We start from the raw sequence: 24730 nt of genomic DNA, 5'->3' as shown, positions 1-24730 counted from the left end.
CGCAATAGTTAGAGCTTCACACAACGGAGCCGATAGCCGTTACTTTTTCACTTTTTTATTCTATTTTTCTTACCAAGGATTACTCATCCCAAGTTTCATAACGTCATTCGGATTCTATCCAAGTGCCATTTGCGTAAGCGATGTTAGGTATAGGAACTAGGTTCAAATTATGCCCGAGCTTTATCCGAACCCTTGAAGATTACTTTACGTTTTTAGACCTTTGTGAGGATGTCAGTCGTAGAGGGGCAACATCTCTCCCCCACAAATTCTCCCTCCTCCTCCCCATTTCACAATGGTTCCCCCACCACAGGTGAGCTTTGTATTGACTCATCATTAGTAGTTGACATATTATATTTTCTACAAGATAACAGGGGTGTAATTGTCCAATCTAGTTGAATTTCTTAATTTTTTAAATTTCTATGTATGTGAGTATTGCAGATGTCCAACTAAACTCCAAAAGTAGGCTCTGTGTAGAATCTATTTATAATGGGTACTATACCTGCGGGGCCCTTCTCTAACCTTAACTTAAACTTCAATAGGCTTAATTAATGCCTTATTTTAAAAAGCTTCGTTTGTGGTGAAAATTGGAAATGGGGTAAACATCCTCACGATCTGTCTACCTAATCTTTAAATGGAAATATAGAAATAATAACAATAGATAAATAAATCTTAGGGCCAGTTTCCCTATCCCCACCTCCACCCACCAGCGTGCCCAACATACAGGGCACTGAACCCGAGACATCTGGACCATCTGAGTGTGTATCCATGTCTGTTAAGCCAGAGATGGTGTCTTCAGAATGCCAGGCCACCACTCAGGTACATACAGTACATTTAAAATAGAAGTTGGATTAAATTAAGTATACAGGAATTATACCGCTGTAATTGCTGACAGAATGCAACAAGTAGACCCAGCCAATACCCCAAATTTGGAGCCTTTAGCTTCAATAACGAAAAAGTTATAGGCATCTTAAAATGATATTTCAGGAAGTTGACAATCTTCGAAATCTTATAATAAATTTCAATATTAAATTACATCTGCCAGAAACAAAATTATAATCTTCATTGTGGCAGTCTTTCAGCAGTTAGAGCAATGTATTCTCTGCAGGCTTCCTTCAACAAATGTCTATGATAAAAGAAAATAAACTTTATGATTTTGAGAGAATCAATTATGAAAATTTATAATGCAATTTTCTCCCTGTTTGATCGTTTATGAACTTTGCTTATATGTGTTTTACACATTATTTATCAATTTTGAAAGAAACGGCGGAGAAAAGGGGATTTTACTAGTATTTTCAATAATTTACCTACTGTCTAGTGTCTATGCAATTTTTATTAAAGCAAAATTTCATTAGAAGTCCATTTTTAAATTCGATAAAATCAGCCTATTTGTGATTTGACTAGGTATATTTTAAAAGATTCAATCTTTTGTTTAGATGCTGGATGCTTTTTGTCAAACCATAGAATACCTCCACAAATCTGTTACAACTTTAGGTACATTTTTATGCCTTCTTTAAAAAAGACATATAGTTTTCTGTACTCAAAGACAGTTATTTTTTTTCATTTCCAAAAGTTTTTAATTAAATCTAATAAAGTTTTATTCCCTAAATCAATTTTAATTTGTTTTATAGACGTAGCTGTTCAAACAATTGAGAGTGGCTGGGAAGATAGTATTAAGGTAAAATTTCATTTCCTAAATTATGGTTTCATTAAGGTATTTTAAAGTATTTGCTGCAAATAATACACTGGTAGTCTTTTTTAAATTTTCTTTTTTTATAAAAATTCTGTAAATTGGAATTAGTTTCTTATTAACTAATGTACTGAGCGGACAGATGATGCTTATAGAGTAGATTGCTCTCCAAGCTAAAATTGCTTGATTCACTTCACTAAGAGAAAGCACATAAATAAAATGACTGTTGCTTTCCTATAACAGTGGCTCACCTACTTTTGCAAAGAGGACTTTTTCAATGTACTGAGCGGACAGATGATGCTTATAGAGTAGATTGCTCTCTAAATAACACATACCTGAGTCTCAGCTTTTTTATTGAACAAACCTCTAATCGATTGTCTTTCAACATCAATGTACCATATCATATTTCACATCTTTAGTTCTTTAGTATGAAAAATGAATTGTATGGTTCATAAGGAATAAGGTTGAAAAAGTCCTAAAAAATAAGACAATTAATATTACGATATAAATAATTCATTATAGACAGTTGATAGTGAAGGTTATTACAGACAGTAAGATTTATAATGGGAAGAATGCCCTATCAAAGTACTTGGGATGCTAAAGTTGTTTACACCCAGATACTTGTTTACAATATGATTCTCACCTCTTTGCAAAAGTAGGTGAGCCACTGTTATAGGAAAGCAACAGTCATTTTATTTATGTGCTTTCTGAAAAGAAAACAATGTAAGCACATAAATTGATTAATATGATTGTTGCTTTTTTATTTCACAGAAATTTGGTGCGTGGTGGTTTTGCAGTCTTATCTTCACAGTGTACTCCCTATAACAGAGGGGTACTTTACAACTAAAATTGTTCAAAAATCATATACCAAACCTTTGGCATGCGATTGAGGGGGGTCAATGACTCAATGCCATACCGAAAGCTGAAGTAAGAAGACCTGCCTTCCCCCTTTTTCGCCCTAAGGGGGGGGGGGGGAAGTTTTGACACTTTCGCTTACTCCGTGATTATTGGGCTAGGTATTAAAGTTAGACTATAGGTTATTTGGGATAAAAGTTTACTTTTGGTTAGTACTTCACGGATTTTTAGTCATTTTTTGGATAACCCCACCCCCTAGCCCCCCGGGGCTCAAAATCCCCCTAAAAATGAACCTAACCTTAATTTTCTCAGGAACCATTTGACCAAAAGAGATGATTTCTTAAACATAAGCTTTTATGCTTATAAACTAACTTCTTGTTTAGAAGTCACCCCCCTGCCACCAACCCCTAGCCCTCCGGGGCTCAAAAAAACCCTAAAAATGAACCTAACCTTAATTTTCTCAGGAACCATTTGACCAACAGAGATGATTTCTTAAACTTAAGCTTTTATGCTTAAAAACTAACTTCTAGTTTAGAAGTCACCCCCCTGCCGCCAACCCCTAGCCCTCCGGGGCTCAAAAAAACCCTAAAAATGAACCTAACCTTAATTTTCTCAGGAACCATTTGACCAACAGAGATGATTTCTTAAACTTAAGCTTTTATGCTTATAAACTAACTTCTAGTTTACAAGTCAGCCCCCTGCCACCAACCCCTAGCCCTCCGGGGCTCAAAAAAACTCTAAAAATGAACCTAACCTTATTTTTCTCAGGAACCATTTTACCAATAGAGATGATTTCTTAAACTTAAGCTTTTATGCTTATAAATTAAGTTTAAGTTTAGAAGTCGCCCCCCTGCCGCCAACCCCTAGCCCTCCGGGGCTCAAAAAACCCCTAAAAATGAACCTAACCTTAATTTCTCAGGAACCATTTGAACAACAGAGATGATTTCTTAAACTTAAGCTTTTATGCTTATAAACTAACTTCTAGTTTAGAAGTCACCCCCCTGCCGCCAACCCCTTGCCCTCCGGGGCTCAAAAAAAAACTAAAAATGAACCTAACCTTAATTTTCTCAGGAACCATTTGACCAACAGAGATAATTTCTTAAACTTAAGCTTTTATGCCCCCTGCCGCCAACCCCTTGCCCCCCAGGGCTCAAAAAAAAAAACAAAAATGAACCTAACTTTAATTAAAATTTCTTATTTGAAGAGTTAGAGGTACACTTATTAAACCAAATATGCTTCTTTTTGGATGTTATTGACATATCTCCTGAAAAAAAATATAATCGGCCTCCAGGTTCAGGTGCTGCAGGCCTCCAGGTCCACTCAGGAGACAGGTAAAAATTTAAATTTCTTATTTGAAGGTTTAGAGGTACACTTATTAAACCAAATATGCATCTTTTTGGATGTTATTGACATATCTCCTGAAAAAATTTGAATCGGCCTCCAGGTTCAGGTGCTGCAGGCCTCCAGGTCCACTCTAGACAGGTAAAAATTAAAATTTCTTATTTAAAGAGTTAGAGGTACACTTATTAAACCAAATATGCTTCTTTTAGGATGTTATTGACATATCTGCTGAAAAAATTTGAATGGGCCTCCAGGTTCAGGTGAATATCTAAAATGGTTAGTTTGGAATTTAGAGGAAAGGTATTTAAATAGAATAAGGTTAAAGTAAATAATATAGTCAAATTTATTGTTTACGGCTTCAATTTGTGTTCCCGACGGGCTCCAGGGGCCTGCTCAACAGGTAAACATCCTTATGATATATAATATGTTTGAATTAAGATGAAAGGTTACTAAATAGAAATAAAAAATATGTACAACAAGAAACTTAATCAAGGTATAAAAAATCTAAAGTTATCCTATATGATAGCTACTTATTTCCAGTGAGCAATATTGTCGCCATTTTAGAAATACCTTGCAGATTAAATTATTTGTTAAAAAATACAAAAATACAACTTACTTAGGGTGGGTCGATTTTGGAATTTCACATTAGTAGACATTGGCAAGGGTTACTAGGCCAATATAAAACCCTGTGAAACTTGAAAGAGGTTTTTAAATCCAAAAACAACGGGCGCACGGAGGGTATAAAATGTGCCCGCCCCCAAAACCAAAAATTGAAATTCCTTCAAACACATGCATGTTGCATATCAAAATGACCGCATTAAAATGCTGATTACAGATCTGAAAACTGTTTTGAAAAATATTGATTCAGTCTGAAATGATTTTCAAATAACCTACCAAAATGAACAACTTTGACTAAATCAGCTGTTATTAGATACTTAATGAGATCTTGTTCCAACTAGGAGCAATATTGTTTATAATTGTTTGAGATTCGTAATCAGCATTTCAATGCAGTCATTTTGATATGCAACATGCCTGTGTTTGAAGGAATTTAAATTTTTGGTTTTATAAGGGGGTGGGCACTTTTTATACCCCCTGCGCGCCGGCAGCCCTAAGAGCCAAGTCACTTTTGAAACCCTGCCTAGAACACATATCTTTAAATAAGAACTTTTAATTTTTACCTGTCTCCAGAGTGGACCTGGAGGCCTGCAGCACCTGAACCTGGAGGCCAATTCTAATTTTTTCAGGAGATATGTCAATAACATCCAAAAAGATACATATTTGGTTTAATAAGTTTACCTCTAATTCTTCAAAAATGAAATTTTAATTTTTACCTGTCTCTAGAGTGGACCTGGAGGCCTGCAGCACCTGAACCTGGAGGCCGATTCTAATTTTTTCAGCAGATATGTCAATAACATCCAAAAAGATGCATATTTGGTTTAATAAGCGTACCTCTAAACCATCAAATAAGAAATTTAAATTTTTACCTGTCTCCTGAGTGGACCTGGAGGCCTGCAGCACCTGAACCTGGAGGCCGATTCTAATTTTTTCAGGAGATATGTCAATAACATCCAAAAATAAGCATATTTGGTCTAATAAGTGTACCTCTAACTCTACAAATAAGAAATTTAAATTAAGGTTAGGTTCATCTTTAGGGTTTTTTTGAGCCCCGGGGGGCTAGGGGTTGGTGGCAGGGGGCTGACTTGTAAACTAGAAGTTAGTTTATAAGCATAAAAGCTTAAGTTTAAGAAATAATCTCTGTTGGTCAAATGGTTCCTGAGAAAATTAAGGTTAGGTTCATTTTTAGGTTTTTTTGAGCCCCCGAGGGCTAGGGGTTGGCGGCAGGGGGGTGACTGACTTCTAAACTAGAAGTTAGTTTATAAGCATAAAAGCTTAAGTTTAAGAAATCATCTCTGTTGGTCAAATGGTTCCTGAGAAAATTAAGGTTAGGTTCATTTTTAGAGTTTTTTTTAACCCGGAGGGTTAGGGGTTGGTGGCAGGGGGCTAACTTCTAAACTAGAAGTTAGTTTATAAGCATAAAAGCTTAAGTTTAAGAAATCATCTCTGTTGGTCAAATGGTTCCTGAGAAAATTAAGGTTAGGTTCATTTTTAGGGTTTTTTTGAGCCCCGGAGGGCTAGGGGTTAGTGGCAGGGGGGTGACTTCTAAATCAGAAGTTAGTTTATAAGCATAAAAGCTTAAGTTTAAGAAATCATCTCTGTTGGTCAAATGGTTCCTGAGAAAATTAAGGTTAGGTTCATTTTTAGGGTTTTTTTGAGCCCCGGAGGGCTAGGGGTTGGTGGCAGGGGGGTGACTTCTAAATCAGAAGTTAGTTTATAAGCATAAAAGCTTAAGTTTAAGAAATTATCTCTTTTGGTCAAATGGTTCCTGAGAAAATTAAGGTTAGGTTCATTTTTAGGGGGATTTTGAGCCCCGGGGGGCTAGGGGGTGGGGTTATCCAAAAAATGATTAAAAATCCGTGAAGTACTAACCAAAAGTAAACTTTTATCCCAAATAACCTATAGTCTAACTTTAATACCTAGCCCAATAATCACGGAGTAAGCGAAAGTGTCAAAACTTCCCCCCGGGCCCCCCCCCCTTGTTTCACACCCCTCTGTGCAGTGCACACCACTTAACCAAACTTTGGGACTAATTTGGTAGTAAAGGCCAAAAATGTGTTTGATGCCTAATTAAACTTGTTTTAGGATAATATAAAAGAGAAGGATCTTCTTGAAGACATGGAAACTGGAGGGGAAAATGAAGGTTAGTTTCATTCTTGATTTTAAAAAAAGTTTTTAAAAAATTCCTAAGGTTCGGCCTCCCACTTGCTAATTCATTCAAAAAAACACTTTAGAGTACGTTTTTACATCAATGTTGGCCTATAAAGGCCTTAACACCCCATTTATGTAGGTTTTTCTTCCTTAACATAATCTAAAAAAAAATTTTAAAGAGGGGGGGGGGGGGGGGGCGAAAGTGTCACTTTTTGAAACCAAAACTAAAAGTCAACAAAGGAACTTAACTAAAAAAAGAGTTACAGGTCTGAGATTTTGCATGGCAGTTGCTTTATAGGGGTACAATATGGAACTGCCATGCAAAATGTCAGACCTGTAACTCTTTTTTGTTTTTGAGTTCCTTTGACTTTTAGTTTTGGTTTCAAAAAGTGTCACTTTCGCCCCCCCTCCCCTTTTTATTGCATTTACTTTTAATACATATTGGATAAGGTTTATCTACCATATTATAGAATTCTAGCTAAATCTTACCCTATTAAAACTATTTTGCCACTGTTTATGCAAAAATACCATTGCACACCCCCTTTGTCTTTGAGAATGTTTAAATTGCCAATAAATTAAATGTTTTTTTCTATTATTTAGATGATGAGGAAACAAGTATAGATACAGATACCCAACAGAAAAATTCAAAGATTCAGAGCTTGCTAGAGTTTGCTAATCTAGTAAGACTTTTTTAAAGCAATGCATTTCGCTAATTAGGTTCGGTCCGTCAAATACCTCTCTCTTATTTCAATTACCTTTTTCGTCTGCTAGCAAATTGTTTTCTGACACATCAATTTATCGGCAGTAATCTTAGATCATTGATTCTTATTATTTTACTTTTTAGAATAAATCTGGTGATGATGAGTATCCGTGTAAATTATGCAAGAAAATATTTGTCAACACCTTTGCAGTCAGAACTCACATATCCGTGGCGCACCTCAAGTACCTCAGGTCGGACAACAACGCCTCCAAATGCGACGGGGCAGGGCTGGGCGGTGTTAGGCGGACAATTTCAACCAAGAGGCGGAGAAAGTTGACTATGAACAAGAAGAAGTGGTGCAACTACTGTTGGATTAGATTTAATAACAAGTAAGTTTCAATATGAATAATTTAAGAACCTATTTAATAAACATATGAAAAAAATTTCCTTTGGAACTTTTGTATTTCAGACAGTTGTCTATAATACGATGAGATATATAACTTTAAAGATAGATTTTAGAAATACGACATTTAAACGGTTATGTATGTGTTATGATTCTTATCGTGTTATTACCAATAAGCCTACTGCTGCTATGTCAAATGCGCGCCATTAGTAGTTATAGTATTGGGGATTGCTTTTGCCATAAACAGGCGCAGCTCATTGCCATGCACAATTAGAACTTCTAGGAAAGGGTCGTGCAATCAAGTGGTTGGTTGTCTGTTAGTGCCTTCGGACCGACTATAAAGGTCTGGCACAACGTTGTTACTAGAGAGGTATATATGTTATAATTAAGGAACCAATATGAAGCTCACAGAAAAGAAGTTCACCCTGAAATGATTGGAAGCAGAAGTGGTAATAGAACCTTACAACAACATGATTCAGGCATAAAAATACATTCTTTGCAGTCAAAGGGGGTATTTATTTCGCGTATTTTCCGTACATTTGTGTTTATTAAGTCAAGCTGTTCTTAATTATAATCATTTTATACCTATATCATTTGGTCTTGATTAAAAAACAGTTTGACTTAATAAGCGCATTTGACCAAACAGTAACAGAGTACTTTACAGAAAATACGCGAAAAAAAAATGACACCCTTTGTTAGTATTATCGAATCTAAATAGTAAACTGAAGTTAATGTTTTTGTTTGACTTAAAATATTAAAACAGATAATAGTTATTTCTCGCATCGTATTAAAAACGGCTTTCCTCGGATATAGAATGTACTATTATAAGATTAAAACCATTTTTTTAGCCCGAGGTGCCGAAGGCACGGGCTATAAAAACTAGTTTTAATCTTATGATTGTACATTTTTATATTCGTAGAAAGCTGGTTATAATACGATGCTAGAAATAGTTTTTTCGTATGGATGATAACCGGTTCCTATCCCCCGGATTCGAATGAATACGAGAAAAAAAATATTATATATTTAACTATTTAGAATTGAACAGTGAGAATGCATCACAAACTAGAGAGCTTAATACATCTGGTGAAACTGACTTTAATCATACAGATAATGTTAACAATGTAAGTTTTAGTTTTATTAAAGATTTCTACAACTAAAGATATTTTTTTTTTGTTTTTTTTTGCGTTGGTGCAAAATTACATATATTACACCTTAAAAGTTAATCATAAAATACTGGAAAACTTTTGATATACAGACAAAAATATATTTCTTTGAGATTTTTTAAACGTGGGGGGAGGATCAAATGTGCCTTTTTTGTAACCTGCAACAATGTACCTCATTAAAGCAACTGCTATGCTAAATCTCAGTGATGTAACTCTTTTACCCCTACCCCTTTAAATAAAACAGAATTTTAAATTTCAAAATGGACTCTACCAAGTAAAAGAAGTCTTATCCTAATCTATAAAGAAATAAGTTTTTTTTCTGTCGCTTATGATTTCGATAACTACCTACTGAACTGATTAAGTTCTCCATTTTATGTAAGGTCTCTGGATGGTTTAAGGCTATTTAGTTTTCATATCTAAGTTTGGTTTTAGGCTATTTTTACTTTCTTTACTTCTTGAAATACACAGCTCCTAGATGGTCCTAGAAGTGCAGCCGCTAGTTTTTAACAAGAGTGCTAACATATTTTATCTGACAAGAGTAATTAAATCTGAACTACTTTTCAGGAAATGAAAGAGCCTAAGAATGAGGAAATAGAGGATAATACAGAACAGGATCTAACCCTATTCCTGGAGCCTAAACTAAGAGAAGAGCTTACAGCTGAATGTCTGGAGGACAATAGACTAGCAAATGTTAAACTTATTAAGGTAAAACAACAAATTAAAACTAACCAATGGCAGAACGAATCATTAAGTCTTTTTTCTGTTTTTTCTTCACTTTTCAACTAGCAGATCTTTACAAAATTGAATTCTGATTTATTTCATGTATTCAAAACGGATTCAAATGCCATTTCTGTATAAATATTAGACTAGGTATTATTTTAGGTTAATGATGCATTGGATCTCGACGACAATAACAGTGTGTTAGTAGCTGGACCTGAACAAGCTGCTGGCGATGATATTCTGGACGAGACAGTCAGTCTTAATGCAGAATTTTATACTAGGGATAATGTTGTTTATTTTCAAATTTTTGCAAATGACAAGGGGACAATTTTTAAAATTTGTGCTTTTAATAAATAAGTTTTATGTGTTCTGTTCATTTGTGGAGAAAAGAGTTAATACAAGACAAAAAATAAGCCTTTTATCTTGGATAAGGAGTGGCGGCTCCATCATGTGTATTAATTTTTAAATAAAAAAAAATAATCAACGAAATGAAAATAGTTTGCCATGGTATGAGGCAAGGTATCACCACTGTTTAATCTGTGAGAAATTTACACCGCTAGGAAATTTTTCTAGTCATATTGTGGACGTTCATGGAATCTCTATGCTCCTATACAGGTACGGACTTATTATTACTTGCTATTTACACCAGATTATCATCTACTCTAAAAAAGTAAAACTTGCAGAGGGCTATTCCGCGTCGCCACCGTAAAAAAACCTATTTATAATTGTCAACGCCCAACCCTTTTTTTTTTGGGGGGGGGGGGGAGGTAGGGGTAAAATAAAAGGCAGGTAAAATGTAGTTTTTTTTCGGGGGCATAAATATAATTTATTTTTGAGAGGGATAAACACACTTTAAATCCACCCCCCCCCCCCCTGTTTATGGCGCATTTTTTTTAACTTCCATACTACTCTACCTCCCCTCTTTATAAACAGGCATATGTAAAATAGCTAGCTAAATTTTTAAAGTGAAACTGGACACTTTATTGCAGGGAAAGATATCCAAGTGATGATTTTACAACCAAATGTTGGAGTTGTACAATGTGTGATAAGTCTGTCAAGTGGACCCAACCCTCTATTTCAAGGCATCTTAGGGCAAGCCATAATGTCTCTATACAGGTTATTATTGATTTTTTTTCAGAGTGAAGCTTTTCTATAATTAGGATAGGTCCGCCCTAATGGGTAACCCTTGACGTAAATTTATACATTTTAGAATTGTCCTATCCAATTGTAACTTTGCATGATTATTCCTATAACAAATTGGTATGTTTTAGAAAGCATATTAACTCGAAAATCGTTACCTGTAAGACCCTACGTACATTTTAAACATACTGATTCTTAATTTTTCTTTTAATTATATTATACCAAATTGTCCTATTTATCTGATTTTGTTTAGAAATAGAAATTAATGTTTCTGCTTATTAAGTTCTTACACTCTACAAGAGTTTTTTACTTTTTTCTTTTTAAAAGCGAAGCTTTTATGGATGTTGTCATCCTTAACTGCAGCTTCTATTCAAGTCTTAGTTGTTTTTAAATAAGTTTTACACATAGTTTCAAAATTAGAAAAACTGATAGTTTTTATGCTTTTAAACGGTATTATCCTCTTAGTAATGTTTTTTTTTAATTTTTACAATTTTTATACTCCCCCCTCCCCCCCTTCTTCCAGATTTCCTATGAACTAAATGATCTCTGTCTATATTTTAGTTTAAGCAATACGTTTTTTTTTACCAAAAAGTTATATTGTATTAATATTTTGGGTATTTATAATTATATACAATCTTCTTTTATTTAGGACTACAAGACAAAGGTTGGAGTAACAAAGCAGATCAGAGCAGATAAAAGTCTGCCCTGGTATGAGAGCAGAAAACACAGATGCAGAATTTGTTATAATATTCTGCTTTACTCAGAGCTTAGTTCACATTTAAGGTATTTCTTGTTTCTCAAAATCTCCAGTTTTTTCCTCTAATTTAGGTTAAATGTGGTATAATAAAGCCCTGTAGGTTTTTGCTTGAACATAATCATATATATTTTTTAGTTACGAACACGGAACCGACGCTGAATCCTACCGACTTCTATTTCCCACCACAGAGCATGAGACAGACGAACAGACAGCTCAGTGGAAGTGTATGATTTGCTCCAGTAAAACATTCTGGAACAAACCCACTATTCAACAACATTTAGGTAAAATTACACTCTTATTAAAGCTTGATTTCGCTGACTTTTTGTAGCGAAACTACTCTATAACTCACTTTGTCCGCCTATCAGTTCTTAATACGGAAAAGATGATTTTCTCGGCTGCTTATAAAGATAGACTGCTGATTTGTTTAGTGAAGTGAAGATGCTTCTTTCCACAGAGCATCCAGTAAACAATGTACTTGTTCCGTCGGTCTGTTGGTCATGCTACATCATAAATTTTCTCAGCTGTGATTAAGTTTTGTGTAAAAATTCGCATTACTTACCGTCTGCTTGTCCGTCTCTTATGCATGCACCCATTTTCCTTTCATTTACTTATTTTTACATTCAAGAGCTTTGCTACTTAACTTGTATGTTGTCATCCTTGTTTAATTTTATTTCTTTTTCATTGTTTATTTTAATTCAGTTGAACATGAAATGAGCTTGGAGTCCTACGAGGAGAAATATGTTGAAGATATGAAACTGGATGAGCTTACTAAACTTGTTGATGTTGCTACATGTGCCCAGAGTAAAACTTCAAATAATACCGCATTTATTAAGCCGGTTGATACTGAAAATTTGAAAGAGGTAGGTGAATTATCTACATTGTATATTTGTATTTTTTTTGTCCCTTAAGATCCCAATTTTGACAAACTTCCCAAGGTCCTAGGGTAACGTTCTATTAGGACCTGATAGACTTTTCTGTGATCTTTCTGATGGCCTTGGTTTCATTTAGAAATAATAATTTTTTGACCCCTTTAAAAAAACCGCAAAAATTATCGACATTACCCCGCCTTACCCTTTTATTTTCTAGGTTAAAAAGGAAGAAAAAGTTGATTATGATTCCTTCAACTATGAGCCCATGGAAATGAACTTTGAAATGAGTATGGTAGAGGGCGGGGATGAGAATAGTCTTATTGAAGGCATGGATAATCTAATAAGTAAAATTGATAAAATTTTGGCATTTTAGACCATTAGAATTTCATTTGTATTGCTCCAACGATCTCTAAAACAATGGTCTTTATTAGTACTGAGTTCATTCCTAACTTTTTGTAGTAAAGTTACTCTATAATTAGATAAGTTCATACTCACATCTATTTAATGTATTTTTCACTGCAGAAGAAAAAATAGCAGACAAAAATTTGTATTAGATTTAGTCACATGTTATATAATTATAACTAGCGGCTTCGCCCCTAGCCTCTAGGGGCTTTGCCCCAAGAGGTGATCAAAAAAAATTAAGGTGAAATTCGTAAAAGGACCAAGGAAATCTTCTGCAAAAAAAATAAAGGACCTAGGAAATCTTCTGCAAAAAAAAATAAAGGACCTAGGAAATCTTCTGCAAAAAAAAAAAAAAAAAAAAAAATAGGGGGGGATTTTTTTGTTTTTGGGGGGGGGGTTGGGGGTGTCCCACCACCCAAGAAAATAGCCTAAAACCACCACAGGACCAGTAGGTATATACCCTGAAGAGTAGAATCCAATCGGTTCAGTGGTTACCGAGATCTTAAGGGACAGACAGACAGACGGACAGACATCAAGCTACTTTGTATTATAGATTCATTCCAGAATCCAAGGATACTAACCATGAAATTTTTGTTATTTTTAAGTTCTCCATGAAATATAGATGAAATGGAAAAAATAACTCCTTTCCTACCCAAATGTGTACATATTTATAATTTCTAACCAACAATATGGCTGGATTGTTCCTACATTGTGTTTTACTGGTTAGAGACATCTACTTCTATATTTATACCTTTTACTTATATTAATATCCATAAAAATAAAAAGGTGGGGAAGAAATGATGGAGGGAGGGGATGAAATCAGCCTGGATGGGGAGGAAGAATTAGAAGATGGGGCACTAAGCCACGTGACCAACACAAGAATTGTCAAACTAGAAGCTAGAGAAGAGGCTCCCTTAAAGAATAATATGGTTAAGGTAATTTTAAAGATAAAAGGAAAACATTTCTATTCCCAAGTCTTAAAATGTCCTATCCAAATTTAGTACACTGGATTTAGGATTTAGATTAAGATTTACAATGAATTTGTGTTTTGACATCAAAATATTCCGTTTAAAATTTATATTTATTATTGATTTGTTGCTATAATATTTCTTTTTGTTCTTTTGTCCAATTTTTTATTTATTGAGCATAGTCTTTATGGACAATATCATCCTTGTTTATTAAGGTTGGGCAACACGAGATGCTGTGGGTACCATGGTTCGAGTCCAAGCTTCACACGTGTGCCCTCTGCGGGGAGATGAGAACTTGTGGGTTGAGTTTCAAGAATCATATCTATGATAAACATCAATTCATGTCCAGAAGGGATTATGTTAAAAGGTAGATATTGATGTTTATTTGACGGATGATTTGCCAATATTAATATAATGCACAAATATCTTCTCATCTATATTCTATTTTTCATGCAAAATTAAGGTGAGTGAATACATTGACAAGGTTCTACAACCCCCTAATACATCCAAGGGGTGAGTCAGGGTACAAAAGTCAAAACCCCTTTAACTTATGTGGAAGTTTTTGAAAAATTTCTCTCTTCGCACGTCAATTATTCATTCAGGGAAGCTTTTTGACTTTTCAGTGGGTGGATGGACATCATGGGGGAGTGTATCAACCCAATGATACTAAAACACTCCTTTTGTTGTCAGTATTACACCGCCCTCGATCATGGATAGGCGATACACGGGGTGTCCAAATTTTCTGGAAAAACCCTGTGCACGCAACTGCCTTAATACTTTCAAATGTGTAGGTTTCCAACAGCTGACATAGAGCCCAGCCAGTGGTCTTGCAACCTCTGCACTAACAGGGTCAAGTGGACCAAGAAGTGCATCATGGACCATATCAAGTCGGCCCACTCCATGTCCAAGGAGGAGTACGAGATCATGTTCAATGTTGCTCCTAGGCAAGGCTGCTTGAGTTTACATTTGTGAAGGAGGGGAAGTTTTATAGAGTTTTCTTAACCTTTTTTTACATTTTTAATGGGAGGTTTTTTTTGTAGACTTCTTAATCTTATGCAGTGAGTTTTAGGTCTTGTTGGTCTTTATGTTATGTTATTTTTAGCGTTTCATTTATATTTTATGTTTTGTTCTTCTAGGCTCTTTTTTTATAGGAGTGAAATAACGTAAATAAGATAACATGCCTTTTTAAATATTATTTTTTTAAAAGGTAAACAAAAGAACCTTTAATTAGGCACCAGGTAGAAGCCCCATCGGGTGGCGAATACAACTTCAACAGTCGCACAGACATCGGCCTGGCTAACAAAGACGGCGTTTACACCGCCGACATCCCCGCCTCGTTGTCAATAACCGCCACAACAGTGGCGCCAAAAGGTGATTCTAGCCTAAAATGCGGCATTTGTATGGAGCCAGCGATTAACATAACAAGTCATATCAACAGTTATCATAAAATGACAAAGTCGGCATATCTGAAGATTTGTCCGAATGACACGTACAAGTTTACAGTGAAGAAAGTGTGGAAATGTAGGGTTTGTGAAGAGGCATTTGTGAACAACCAGACTGTTATAAAGGTAAGCATTACTTCTTTGAAAAATGATTGGTGTTGCTGAATTGAATTTTAATATTTTTCCTTTAAATCCACATGAAACATTTAACTGATTTTATATGGTTAATAAACTAATAAAATATATTTTTATTTTCAAGTTTACTTTTAAAGCAAGAAATGCTATAGAAAAAAATTTGTATAAATGTAATTTTCAATCTTATGCCTACACTTGGGGAAAGATTTTAGTGCTTGTCTCTAAAAAATACATTCAAACATATAAACTTAATTTTTCCTTTTAGGAACATTTAGAACAAGAGCATGCTATTGACGTAAAAGAATACGCCAAAACCTTTGATATCGAAGAAGAAGTGGAATTAGAACCTGAAAATGAAGATGAAAATCTAGGTATGATTCAATCTAGGACAAGTGTGTTCATAAGTAGCGCAGCATTAATAACGAAACAAGGTTAAAAGAAAGAGACAAGGTAAATTCTTGAAATCAATATAAAAATCACTTTATGAAGAACTCTGTCAAATGCCTTATTTTAGTCGAATTGTATCTTTTTACCTATTTTTTAAAAGTTACATAGTATCATTTCCAAGGAGTGACAGTGGAAAGTCAGATATCAGTTGGTAGTGAAGACACAAAGTACAAGATGTTAATGCGTGGTCATGAGAGTCCGTGGTACGAGTCAGTCAAGATTACTTGCAGGCATGGGTCATGGCAATTAGTAAATGGATAAAATATGCCTCCGAAAACCAGTTTTGATTAGAACCGGTTTTCAGTCATACTGAAAATTCATTTATAGCATGATTACAGACAATAATAATAAAGATCATATGTTATCCCGGGCCTTCCGGCCCTCGTGTCTAACAAAACTGGTTTTATTTTAATATCCGCGGAAAGCTGTTTATAATACGATGCGATAAGTAATTATTCTATGAAGATAATGAAACTGTTAAAATATAATGCGATAAATACATATATTTTCCAGTAGTTCTTTAGGGTCTGTACGTTTGTACATGAAGGGACCTTCAGCTTTTTTCAGTTCAAAAAGGCATCAGATTTCAAGTAAACTAATCTTGTTTCATTTACTTATTGCTATACCTTGTTATACAGAGAGTGTGATAACGAATTTTGGTTGGGACAGTTCATGAAGCACATAATTCTAAACCATAAAATGCCAATCAAGGTAAGAAGCTTTTCCATAAAAATCTTCATGTTCTGTTTTTTTTAACATTTATGGTAAGTCCTTCATTAAATCCTGTCATTAAGTTATCAGAAAGTCAGGGTGGCCACAATGTACGGATGTACGGAAATGTACGGAAATGTACGGATTTTTAAAAAAGTGCTAAAAAAATGTACGGATTGTACGGATTTTTCATTTTGGTGTACGGAATTTCCGAGCATGGTGTTATAATTAGTGTATTATCTTTAAAAATTAAGTAAAATGTATCATTTTTTAGGATCATGAAAAGAAAACGAAGTTTCCGGTTTCGTCGTTTTTTTCACAGTAGCCTTTCTCCTATTTCTAGCTCTAGCCCTGCGGGGCATATTTTCTAACCCTGCGGGGCAATCATTGACATTTAATTAACCTAACCTAACCTAAAATAACCCTTCAAAAGCTGCTGTGAAAAAATACGTTGAAACCGGCAACTTCGTTTTCTTTCCATGATCCATTTTTTGTTCTGTATCATTATAATATTTGTAAGTTACATTTAGATTTCACGGGAACCAGTTTGGACAAGAATGGTGTACCAGAAGTTGAATTATTCAAACTATTCAAGATTTGTCTTCAAAGTTTCTATTCAAGGGGGGGGGGGAGTTCTGACACTTTTGCGTAAACAGTGATTATAGGCTTTGTCTTTGGAGTGAGAGGATAGGTTATTTGACATTTCCTTTTGGATGTAGTTTTTCTATTTTTAAAAAAATTTTGGATTCGGCCTCCAGGTTCCGGTACTCCAGGCCTCCAGGTGGATTCTGGACAAGTAAAAAAAAAATTTCAAGTAAGAACAAAACTTATTTAACAAAAGTAGCTTCTTTATAGATGGTATTAACTAATTTGAAGAAAATTTTGAAATCGGGCCCCAGGTCAAGGTACTGGTAGGATCAAGGTAGGATCAAGGAACAGGTAAAAACGGAAATTATTTACTATTTAAGTTAGGAAAAAATTTATTTAACAAAAGTTGTTACTTTTTAGCTAGTATTACCTAATTTGAAGAAAAAGACGATATCAAGTTTTGTTCTAACTTTATTAGGAAAAATTTTCAGTTTTTATCTGTCCAGGATCCACCTGGAGGCCTGCAGTACCTGAACCTGAAGCCCGATTTTAAAATTTTCTTCTAATTAGTTCCTACCATCCATAAAGTATCAACTTTTGTTAAATAAGTTTTGTTCTAACTTTTATACTAAAAAATTTCAATTTTTACCTGTCCAGGATCTACCTGGAGGCCTGTAGTACCTAAACCTGGAGCCCAACTTCAAAATTTGCTTTAAATTAGTTAATACCATCCATAAAGTATCAACTTTTGTTAAATAAGTTTTGTTCTAACTTTTAAAGTAAAAAAATTCAATTTTTACCTGTCCAGGATCCACCTGGAGGCCTGCAGTACCTGAACCTGGAGCCCAATTTTAAACTTTTCTTTAAATTAGTTAATACCATCTATGAAGTATCAACTTTTGGTTAATAAGTTTTGTTCTAACTCTAATAGAAAATTTTTTCAGTTTTTACCTGTCTGGGATCCACCTGGAGACCTGCAGTACCTGGACCTGGAGCCCTATTTCAAAATTTTCTCCAAATTTGTTCCTACCATCCATAAAGAAACAACTTTTGTTAAATAAGTTTTGTTCTGGAGGCCTGCAGTACCTGAACCTGGAGCCCGATTTCAAAATTTTCTTCAAATTAGTTAATACTATCTATAAAGAAGCTACTTTAGTTAAATAAGTTTTGTTCTAACTTTTTAAGTAAAAAATTTCAATTTTTACTTGTCTAGGATCTACCTGGAGGCCTGCAGTACCTGAACCTGGAGCCCAATTTCAAAATTTTCTTTAGATTAGTTAATACCATCCATAAAGTATCAACTTTTGTTAAATAAGTTTTGTTCTAACTTTAATAGAAAAATTGATCTTGATCAGTACCTAGTATGAAACCAATTTTACTGAATAATATATTTACTACATAGTAGAAAAATGTACGGAAATGTACGGAAAAATGTACGGATTTTTTTTTAGCATGCACGGAAATGTACGGATTTTTTTAAAAAACCTTGTGGCCACCCTGGAAAGTCCGTACGTTTATTTTCAACAGATTTTAAACTGTTTACATAAATATATTTTAGTACTTGAATATTGGATTTGTGGTTTATAGGACGATTAAGAACAATATTAAAAGTAAAACATCATTATGATCAAGTTTTTGTACATATGTTGGTCCATATAAGGATCCGTTATTTAAACAATTTTGCCTCAATTTCATATATTTTCTAATTAATGCTAAAAGCGTTGTCACTCTATATTTGATAATGCTTGTTAATCCGACGTTTTTTAATTGATATTTGCCGTTTCTGATGGTGTCATCCTTGTTTGTATTAGAATTGTTGTTGATAATGAATATATTATTACCTGGATCTTACACCAGATTTCCATGTTCTCTAATAAAGTGAAAATTGCAGCGGGCTAAAATAACGATTTCACCCTTCCACACACTTTACTACATCCCCTCCCCTCCTGCTGAATGAACGAACTGACAAATAAATGAGTTCAATGTTATTATGCTCAATTGACGATACTTTTTCCCCATGTCATAATATCCATGTTGATAGGTATACCGAAGTAAGCACCCTGAGACAAATATACCTAAGAAATCCTATATCTGTAGAATTTGTGGCCAAGGAATCTCTCATTATGCCTCCCCCATTTCAGGTATGGTTTAAATCAGGGTGTCGGAGCCGTATAATTTTGATGCGGCTCCGGTTCCGGCTCCGCGGAGCCGTATTTGGAAATACGGCTCCGGCTCCTACCTTAAAATTAATATATAAATTTTTTTTCATTAGGTATTGAATTTGATAAAATAAAATAAATAATATAAAATATTTGGCTTTTATTTGATTAAAGCTATATAAAAGTAGAAGGATGTGTGTCTATTTGTTAAGTAACAATAGTTTTTCAGTTTATTATATGGAAATAGACCGTTGCCAAATTATAATATTACTTTAAAAAATAATTTTTAGCTAGTCCGGAGCCGGAGCCGTTTTTAACGAAAAATACGGCTCCGGCTCCACCAAAAATGTTGCTGCTCCCGGCTCCGGAACACTGGTTTAAATCGAATCAACAGCTTAAGAAATAAAGGTCAACTTATAAAACAATAATAGCTTCTTTTTGATTGTTATTTACATATTTGAAGAAAAAAGATGCACTTTTTGTATTATAAGTTGATCTCTAACTCTTCAAGAAATAAATTTAATTTTACCCGTCCCTAAATTGGAGAACTCAACCGATTCTGTAGTTATCGAATTATTGCGTTACAGACAAAAAAACCTTACTACTTTACATAAAAGTATATAAGATGAAAAATAATGAATCTGGCAAAATTAAAAACATATTTATTATTTAGGCCACTTGACAGGACGGCATAACATAACTATGAACGATTACTATGAGAAGTATGAAAAACTAGATGTGAAACCTCCTCGTGATGTCAATATTGACCTGGCTGATAAGAAACCTGTAATTCTACCCTCAGCTGCCAGCACCCTATCCAGTATTGCCACGAGTAAGGTAAAGTTTTTTGAGGATGTATTGATTACGAAATTTATTTTTGTCAATGCTTTTTTTGAATAATCTCCAAGTAATGAAATTTTTTTAATGATTTCACTAAATTTGTTTGCTGTTGAATAGATTTTAGGCTTCAGTCCACAAAGACACTTCTGACTAAGTACTAACAATATTCAGAAATAAGACAATTAAAAACAAGGGGGGGGGGGAAGTTCTGACACATTTGCGTAAACCTGGTGTATAGGCTTTATCTTTGGACTGAGAGGATAGGTTATTAGGGATAAAATCATTCTTATATGATAAATTTCCCCCAGATTTAAGCTTTTTTGGATAGGCCTCCAGGTTCCGGAGCTCCAGGCCTCCAGGTGGTCTCTGTACAGGTAAAAATTAAAAATAAGATTTTTTTTTGAAGAGTTAGAGGTTAACTTATAAAACAAAATATGCTTCTTTTTGATTGTTATTCACATATTTGAAGAAAAAACATACATATTTTGTCTCATAAGCTGACATCTAACTCTTTAAAAAAAAAAAAAATTTTCATTTTTACCTGTAGAGAGACCACCTGGAGGCCTGGAGCTCCGGAACCTGGAGGCCTATCCAAAAAATCTTAAATCTGGGGGAAATTCATCATATAAGAATGATTTTATCCCTAATAACCTATCCTCTCAGTCTAAAGATGAAGCCTATACACCAGGTTTACGCAAATGTGTCAGAACTTCCCCCCCCCCCCCTTATACACCCCTAGTAATGATAAACAAAATTATCCCCTCTTATTATTTAAAATAAAATTATCAGTGGCAACGTTCAGATTTGTTAGTTTGTAGTACAACCCAAATTGATTAGATCTGAACAAAAGTCCCCAATTTTTAAGTTAAAGAATGTAAATGTGTTGATGAACTTTGTGAACTAGTTTAATTTATATTCTAATGATCGTTCCTTCCTTAAAAATTTTGTAAAATTTTTCTTCTGCCAAAGAACTAGAATAAAAGAAGCAAATATTCATTGATTATTAGTGGGCATTTTTACTAGGTATTAACCCATTAGTGCCGAACTTCCCCCCTGTCGTCAGAATCGCTTCAAATTTTAAACACAGCTTCCTTAAGGGATTGTAAGACATTTGTATTTTTAGATTTTTTGATTTGTGGCATACCAAAGAAGTTTTTTTTTTGCGTCGTTTCCGACGCATTCGGACTAATCATTTTACCCATGCGTCTATTATGTACCATATCGGACTAATCATCTTAGGCTTTTACTGTATAATCTATTAGTTGCTTCGCCCCTAACCTCTAGGGTGGGTGGGGAATGTCAGAAAAATAGCATAAAGCCATCCCAAGATATTTATAAAGCTTTCCTGATAAGTAAAACCAATTCAGACCCGAAATTTCTATAATCTTTAGCTTCAGACAAAAACCTTACTACTTTATAGTATGGAACACTATACTAGCAGCGGTTACGCCCCTAGAGGCATTAAGGGACCCTTGGGTTGGGGGGGAGTCAAACACCCTCTTTTAATTACAGTTTTTAGAGAAAAATTGATAAAAAATTTTGAGAGGGGTTTATTATTTTCTAGGGGTGATTTCTCCTAGGGCGGTTGTGGTACTCTCCCCGAAAATAGTTATAAACCTTACCAGGTCCTATGAGAAGCTACCATGTAAAGGAGAACAATATCGGTTCAGTGGTTAGTGAGATCCCTTTGTACACACAGACACATATATATAGAATGTATATCCTGTTACTTTATTTTAAGGATGTACATAACACAGATACTTTACAATCAGTGTCTGTCTGTACGTCCATTCGTCTGCATAAAACAATTCAGAATATAATTATTTGGTACTAGTAGCTACGCCCCTAGAGGCCTTTAGATGCACTTGAGATGGGGAGAGGTCATTGAATTCAACAACAATATTTTTTTTTTAGATTTAAAAAGAATTAATTTAATTAAGTTAATTCTATTTTTTCTTGTGTTGGGTTTTTTTTTAAGGGGCGATTTCTCTTTGGAGGGTGGAGGTAACCTCCCAAAAAATAGTTAGTTATAAACCTTCCCAGGACCTATGAGAAGCTACAAAGTAAAAAAAGAAGCATATCAGTTAAGCAGATACACAGAGAGATATCCTTTCACTCTATTACAATGCTTTAGCTAAGAAATATGATTTTGTCGACAATTATATTGAACAACCCAATACATGACAAACCCTCGCCCCCCCCCCAACCAGCCCCTGTTAGTCCCCAAAGTTTTATAATAACTTTTTCTTATTTGTTGTCTTGCTAACTTTGGGGAATTGTATTTGTATTTTGATTGGTTGGTTTATTAAGTTAAGTGTCTAAATGTTTTAACCACTAAATGTAATCTACAGAAAGATTTTATGGTATAATAGCCCTGAGTAAGTACATCAATTTATCGGCCATTGACTTATTACTTTAGATCCCTAACAAATACATTTCTTAGTTGTAGTGTAGTTGTTAATTAATTGGATGCAATTATATATATACAGACGGACGGATGTACAGACAGACCATAATTGTAGAGTATCTGCGCTATTTTCATGAATCCCTTAACAGCTAGGCTGCAATAAAAATTACAGAAGTATAAACATATTTACAGTCTTTAATTGGCTGTAATTTTGATATATAGACAGACACACATACATTATGGAAATACAGACAGGTGGACGTACAGACAGACCCTAGTTGTAGATTATCTGCGCTACTATTTTTATATCCTTAAAATAAAGTAACAGGTTATTGTATGTCTTTGTGTGTGTACCAAAGGACCTTGCTAACCACTGAACCTAAATGGTGCTCCATTACATGGTAGCTTCTACTAGGTCCTGGTAAGGTTTATAGCTATTTTGATGGAGGGTACCACCACCATCCCGAGAGAAATCACCCCTAGAAAATAAAAAAAACAAAATTTAAAAAAAAACTTGTTCTTTAAAAAATTGTAATTGAAAAAGGGGATTTGACTCCCCCCGCAACCTAAGGGCCCCTAGATGCCTCTAGGGGCGTAGCCGCTGCTTGTATTGTATTCCATACTAAAAAGTAGTAAGGTTTTTTGTCTCAAGCCAAAGATTACAGAAATTGCGGGTCTGAATTGGTTTTACTTATCAGAGAAGCTTTATAAACACCTTAGGATGGTTTTGTGCTATTTTCCTGACATCCCCCACCCACCCTAGAGGTTAGGGGCGAAGCAACTAGCAGATTATAGGAGATTATAAAGTAAAATTCTAAAATGATTAGTCCTATAAGGTCAAAAAGGACGCAATGGCTAAAATGATTAGTCCGAATGCGTCCAATACGACGCACAACAAATTATCAAAAAAAAGTATGTAAACTAACTAAAATTAAAGAAAACTTAGCAGAAACTAAAAATATATAATAAATGCTATAATTAATTATAAATAAGTATGTTTTAATTCATTAATAGAAAAAAGTTAGACCTGGTGTGGAAATTTTTTCCTATTTTTTCCACCTCTGCCATGAAAATATGATTTCATCTGGTCATCGAATTAAGTGAGAGCCCAAGCAATGTAGAGGACAAAACTTGAAGCTCTATTCAGTTATTTACAAACATTTAGAAAGGACAGCACAAAAAAATAGAGTGATAGTATAGGTTTGAATTTGTGCGTCGTTTAAGACCCTATTGTCATTAATGGGTTAAGTTTGCTTTTGCTATCAAGTGATAAAATTGCAAAACATTAGGTATAATATTTCATTGTTATTTCTTCTATTATATTTAGGTTGCTAATCTAAATGTTGGTAAACTCAGCACAGGAATCACACCAACTCTGACAGCACTAAATCATATGGACAGTCCTAATGTTAAAAATCAAAGACAGGTAATTGTGTAATGTGTTATTACGAAAATAGGAATTCTGTCTAATCGTCCTAGGTATCATTATTCCAAAAATCAAAGGACCAATATATCATAAAATAGAATGGAATAAAAAAGCAAATAAACATTAGTTATATTAAAATATACCTAAATGTTGACTTTCTTGTAAATAATCTTAACTTGTATCTAATTGTTAAAAAAAAGAATCGAGCCAAGTTTCAAATCTATTTGACAATTTTAACATGTGTAAATTAGCGATAAGAGCTAAGTGTTTCAGATGTACAGACTCTAAATGTAAGAAAGCTTCTTTTTTTAAAATTCAGTAGATACTATGAATTTTTATTTTTAATAATTGCATAAATGACACAGGCTGAGTTTGCAAAATCTGGAAAAGTCCCCTGGTATGAGTGCAAAACAACAATCTGCAGATTCTGCAACGAAGAATGGCTGTTGGGGTCATTTAGGCGGCACTTGTACGACCGACATGACAAGATGAGCCGTACACTGTACACTGAAATGTTTCCGGATGCCGACATTAGCCTACCCACGTGGAACTGTAAGATCTGCGGCAATGGTGTGCGCTGGGTTAGAGATAATATTTTTTACCACCTGCGGACGCATAATTTTACAATGGAGGGATACAGGCAGCTTTATATTGAAGGTATGTTATAAATCAACTGGATTCTAGACCATAACATTATGAAATTGTAGAGCATATAAGGGGATTGTAGAATTAAGGTCGTCAAATAATTAGGGGTGAAAAGTAAGTTTCTATAATTAGGGCGGGGGAAATAAATTTAAGGTAATG

At 34.4% G+C, this 24730-nt stretch overlaps 1 protein-coding gene across 2 annotated transcripts in view; it reads left to right on the top strand.

Annotated features, from left to right (window-relative positions):
• Positions 1-24730, top strand: part of LOC145329934 (uncharacterized) — a 71151-nt gene that overhangs the window by 3285 nt on the left and 43136 nt on the right. For both annotated transcript variants that reach the window (XM_080174414.1, XM_080174413.1), the window contains exons 2-29: positions 217-310; positions 674-816; positions 1434-1491; positions 1629-1675; positions 6584-6641; positions 7250-7329; positions 7494-7738; positions 8143-8231; positions 8788-8873; positions 9480-9620; positions 9798-9916; positions 10134-10250; positions 10625-10751; positions 11425-11558; positions 11668-11813; positions 12232-12392; positions 12619-12727; positions 13590-13738; positions 13987-14138; positions 14563-14715; positions 15003-15339; positions 15614-15719; positions 15917-16025; positions 16434-16506; positions 19136-19235; positions 19927-20090; positions 23828-23926; positions 24292-24583. In XM_080174414.1, coding sequence (XP_080030540.1) covers positions 229-310; positions 674-816; positions 1434-1491; positions 1629-1675; positions 6584-6641; positions 7250-7329; positions 7494-7738; positions 8143-8231; positions 8788-8873; positions 9480-9620; positions 9798-9916; positions 10134-10250; positions 10625-10751; positions 11425-11558; positions 11668-11813; positions 12232-12392; positions 12619-12727; positions 13590-13738; positions 13987-14138; positions 14563-14715; positions 15003-15339; positions 15614-15719; positions 15917-16025; positions 16434-16506; positions 19136-19235; positions 19927-20090; positions 23828-23926; positions 24292-24583 — 3676 coding nt within the window. In that variant the 5' untranslated portion in view covers positions 217-228. The remainder of the gene's footprint in view (positions 1-216; positions 311-673; positions 817-1433; positions 1492-1628; positions 1676-6583; positions 6642-7249; positions 7330-7493; positions 7739-8142; positions 8232-8787; positions 8874-9479; positions 9621-9797; positions 9917-10133; positions 10251-10624; positions 10752-11424; positions 11559-11667; positions 11814-12231; positions 12393-12618; positions 12728-13589; positions 13739-13986; positions 14139-14562; positions 14716-15002; positions 15340-15613; positions 15720-15916; positions 16026-16433; positions 16507-19135; positions 19236-19926; positions 20091-23827; positions 23927-24291; positions 24584-24730) is intronic.

This window comes from Acartia tonsa, chromosome 10, assembly GCF_053477335.1.
Source record: "Acartia tonsa isolate MP-2025a chromosome 10, ASM5347733v1, whole genome shotgun sequence".
Lineage (NCBI taxonomy): Eukaryota > Metazoa > Arthropoda > Copepoda > Calanoida > Acartiidae > Acartia > Acartia tonsa.
Note: the sequence above shows the minus strand (reverse complement) of the source record. Positions and strands in the feature narration are given on the sequence as shown.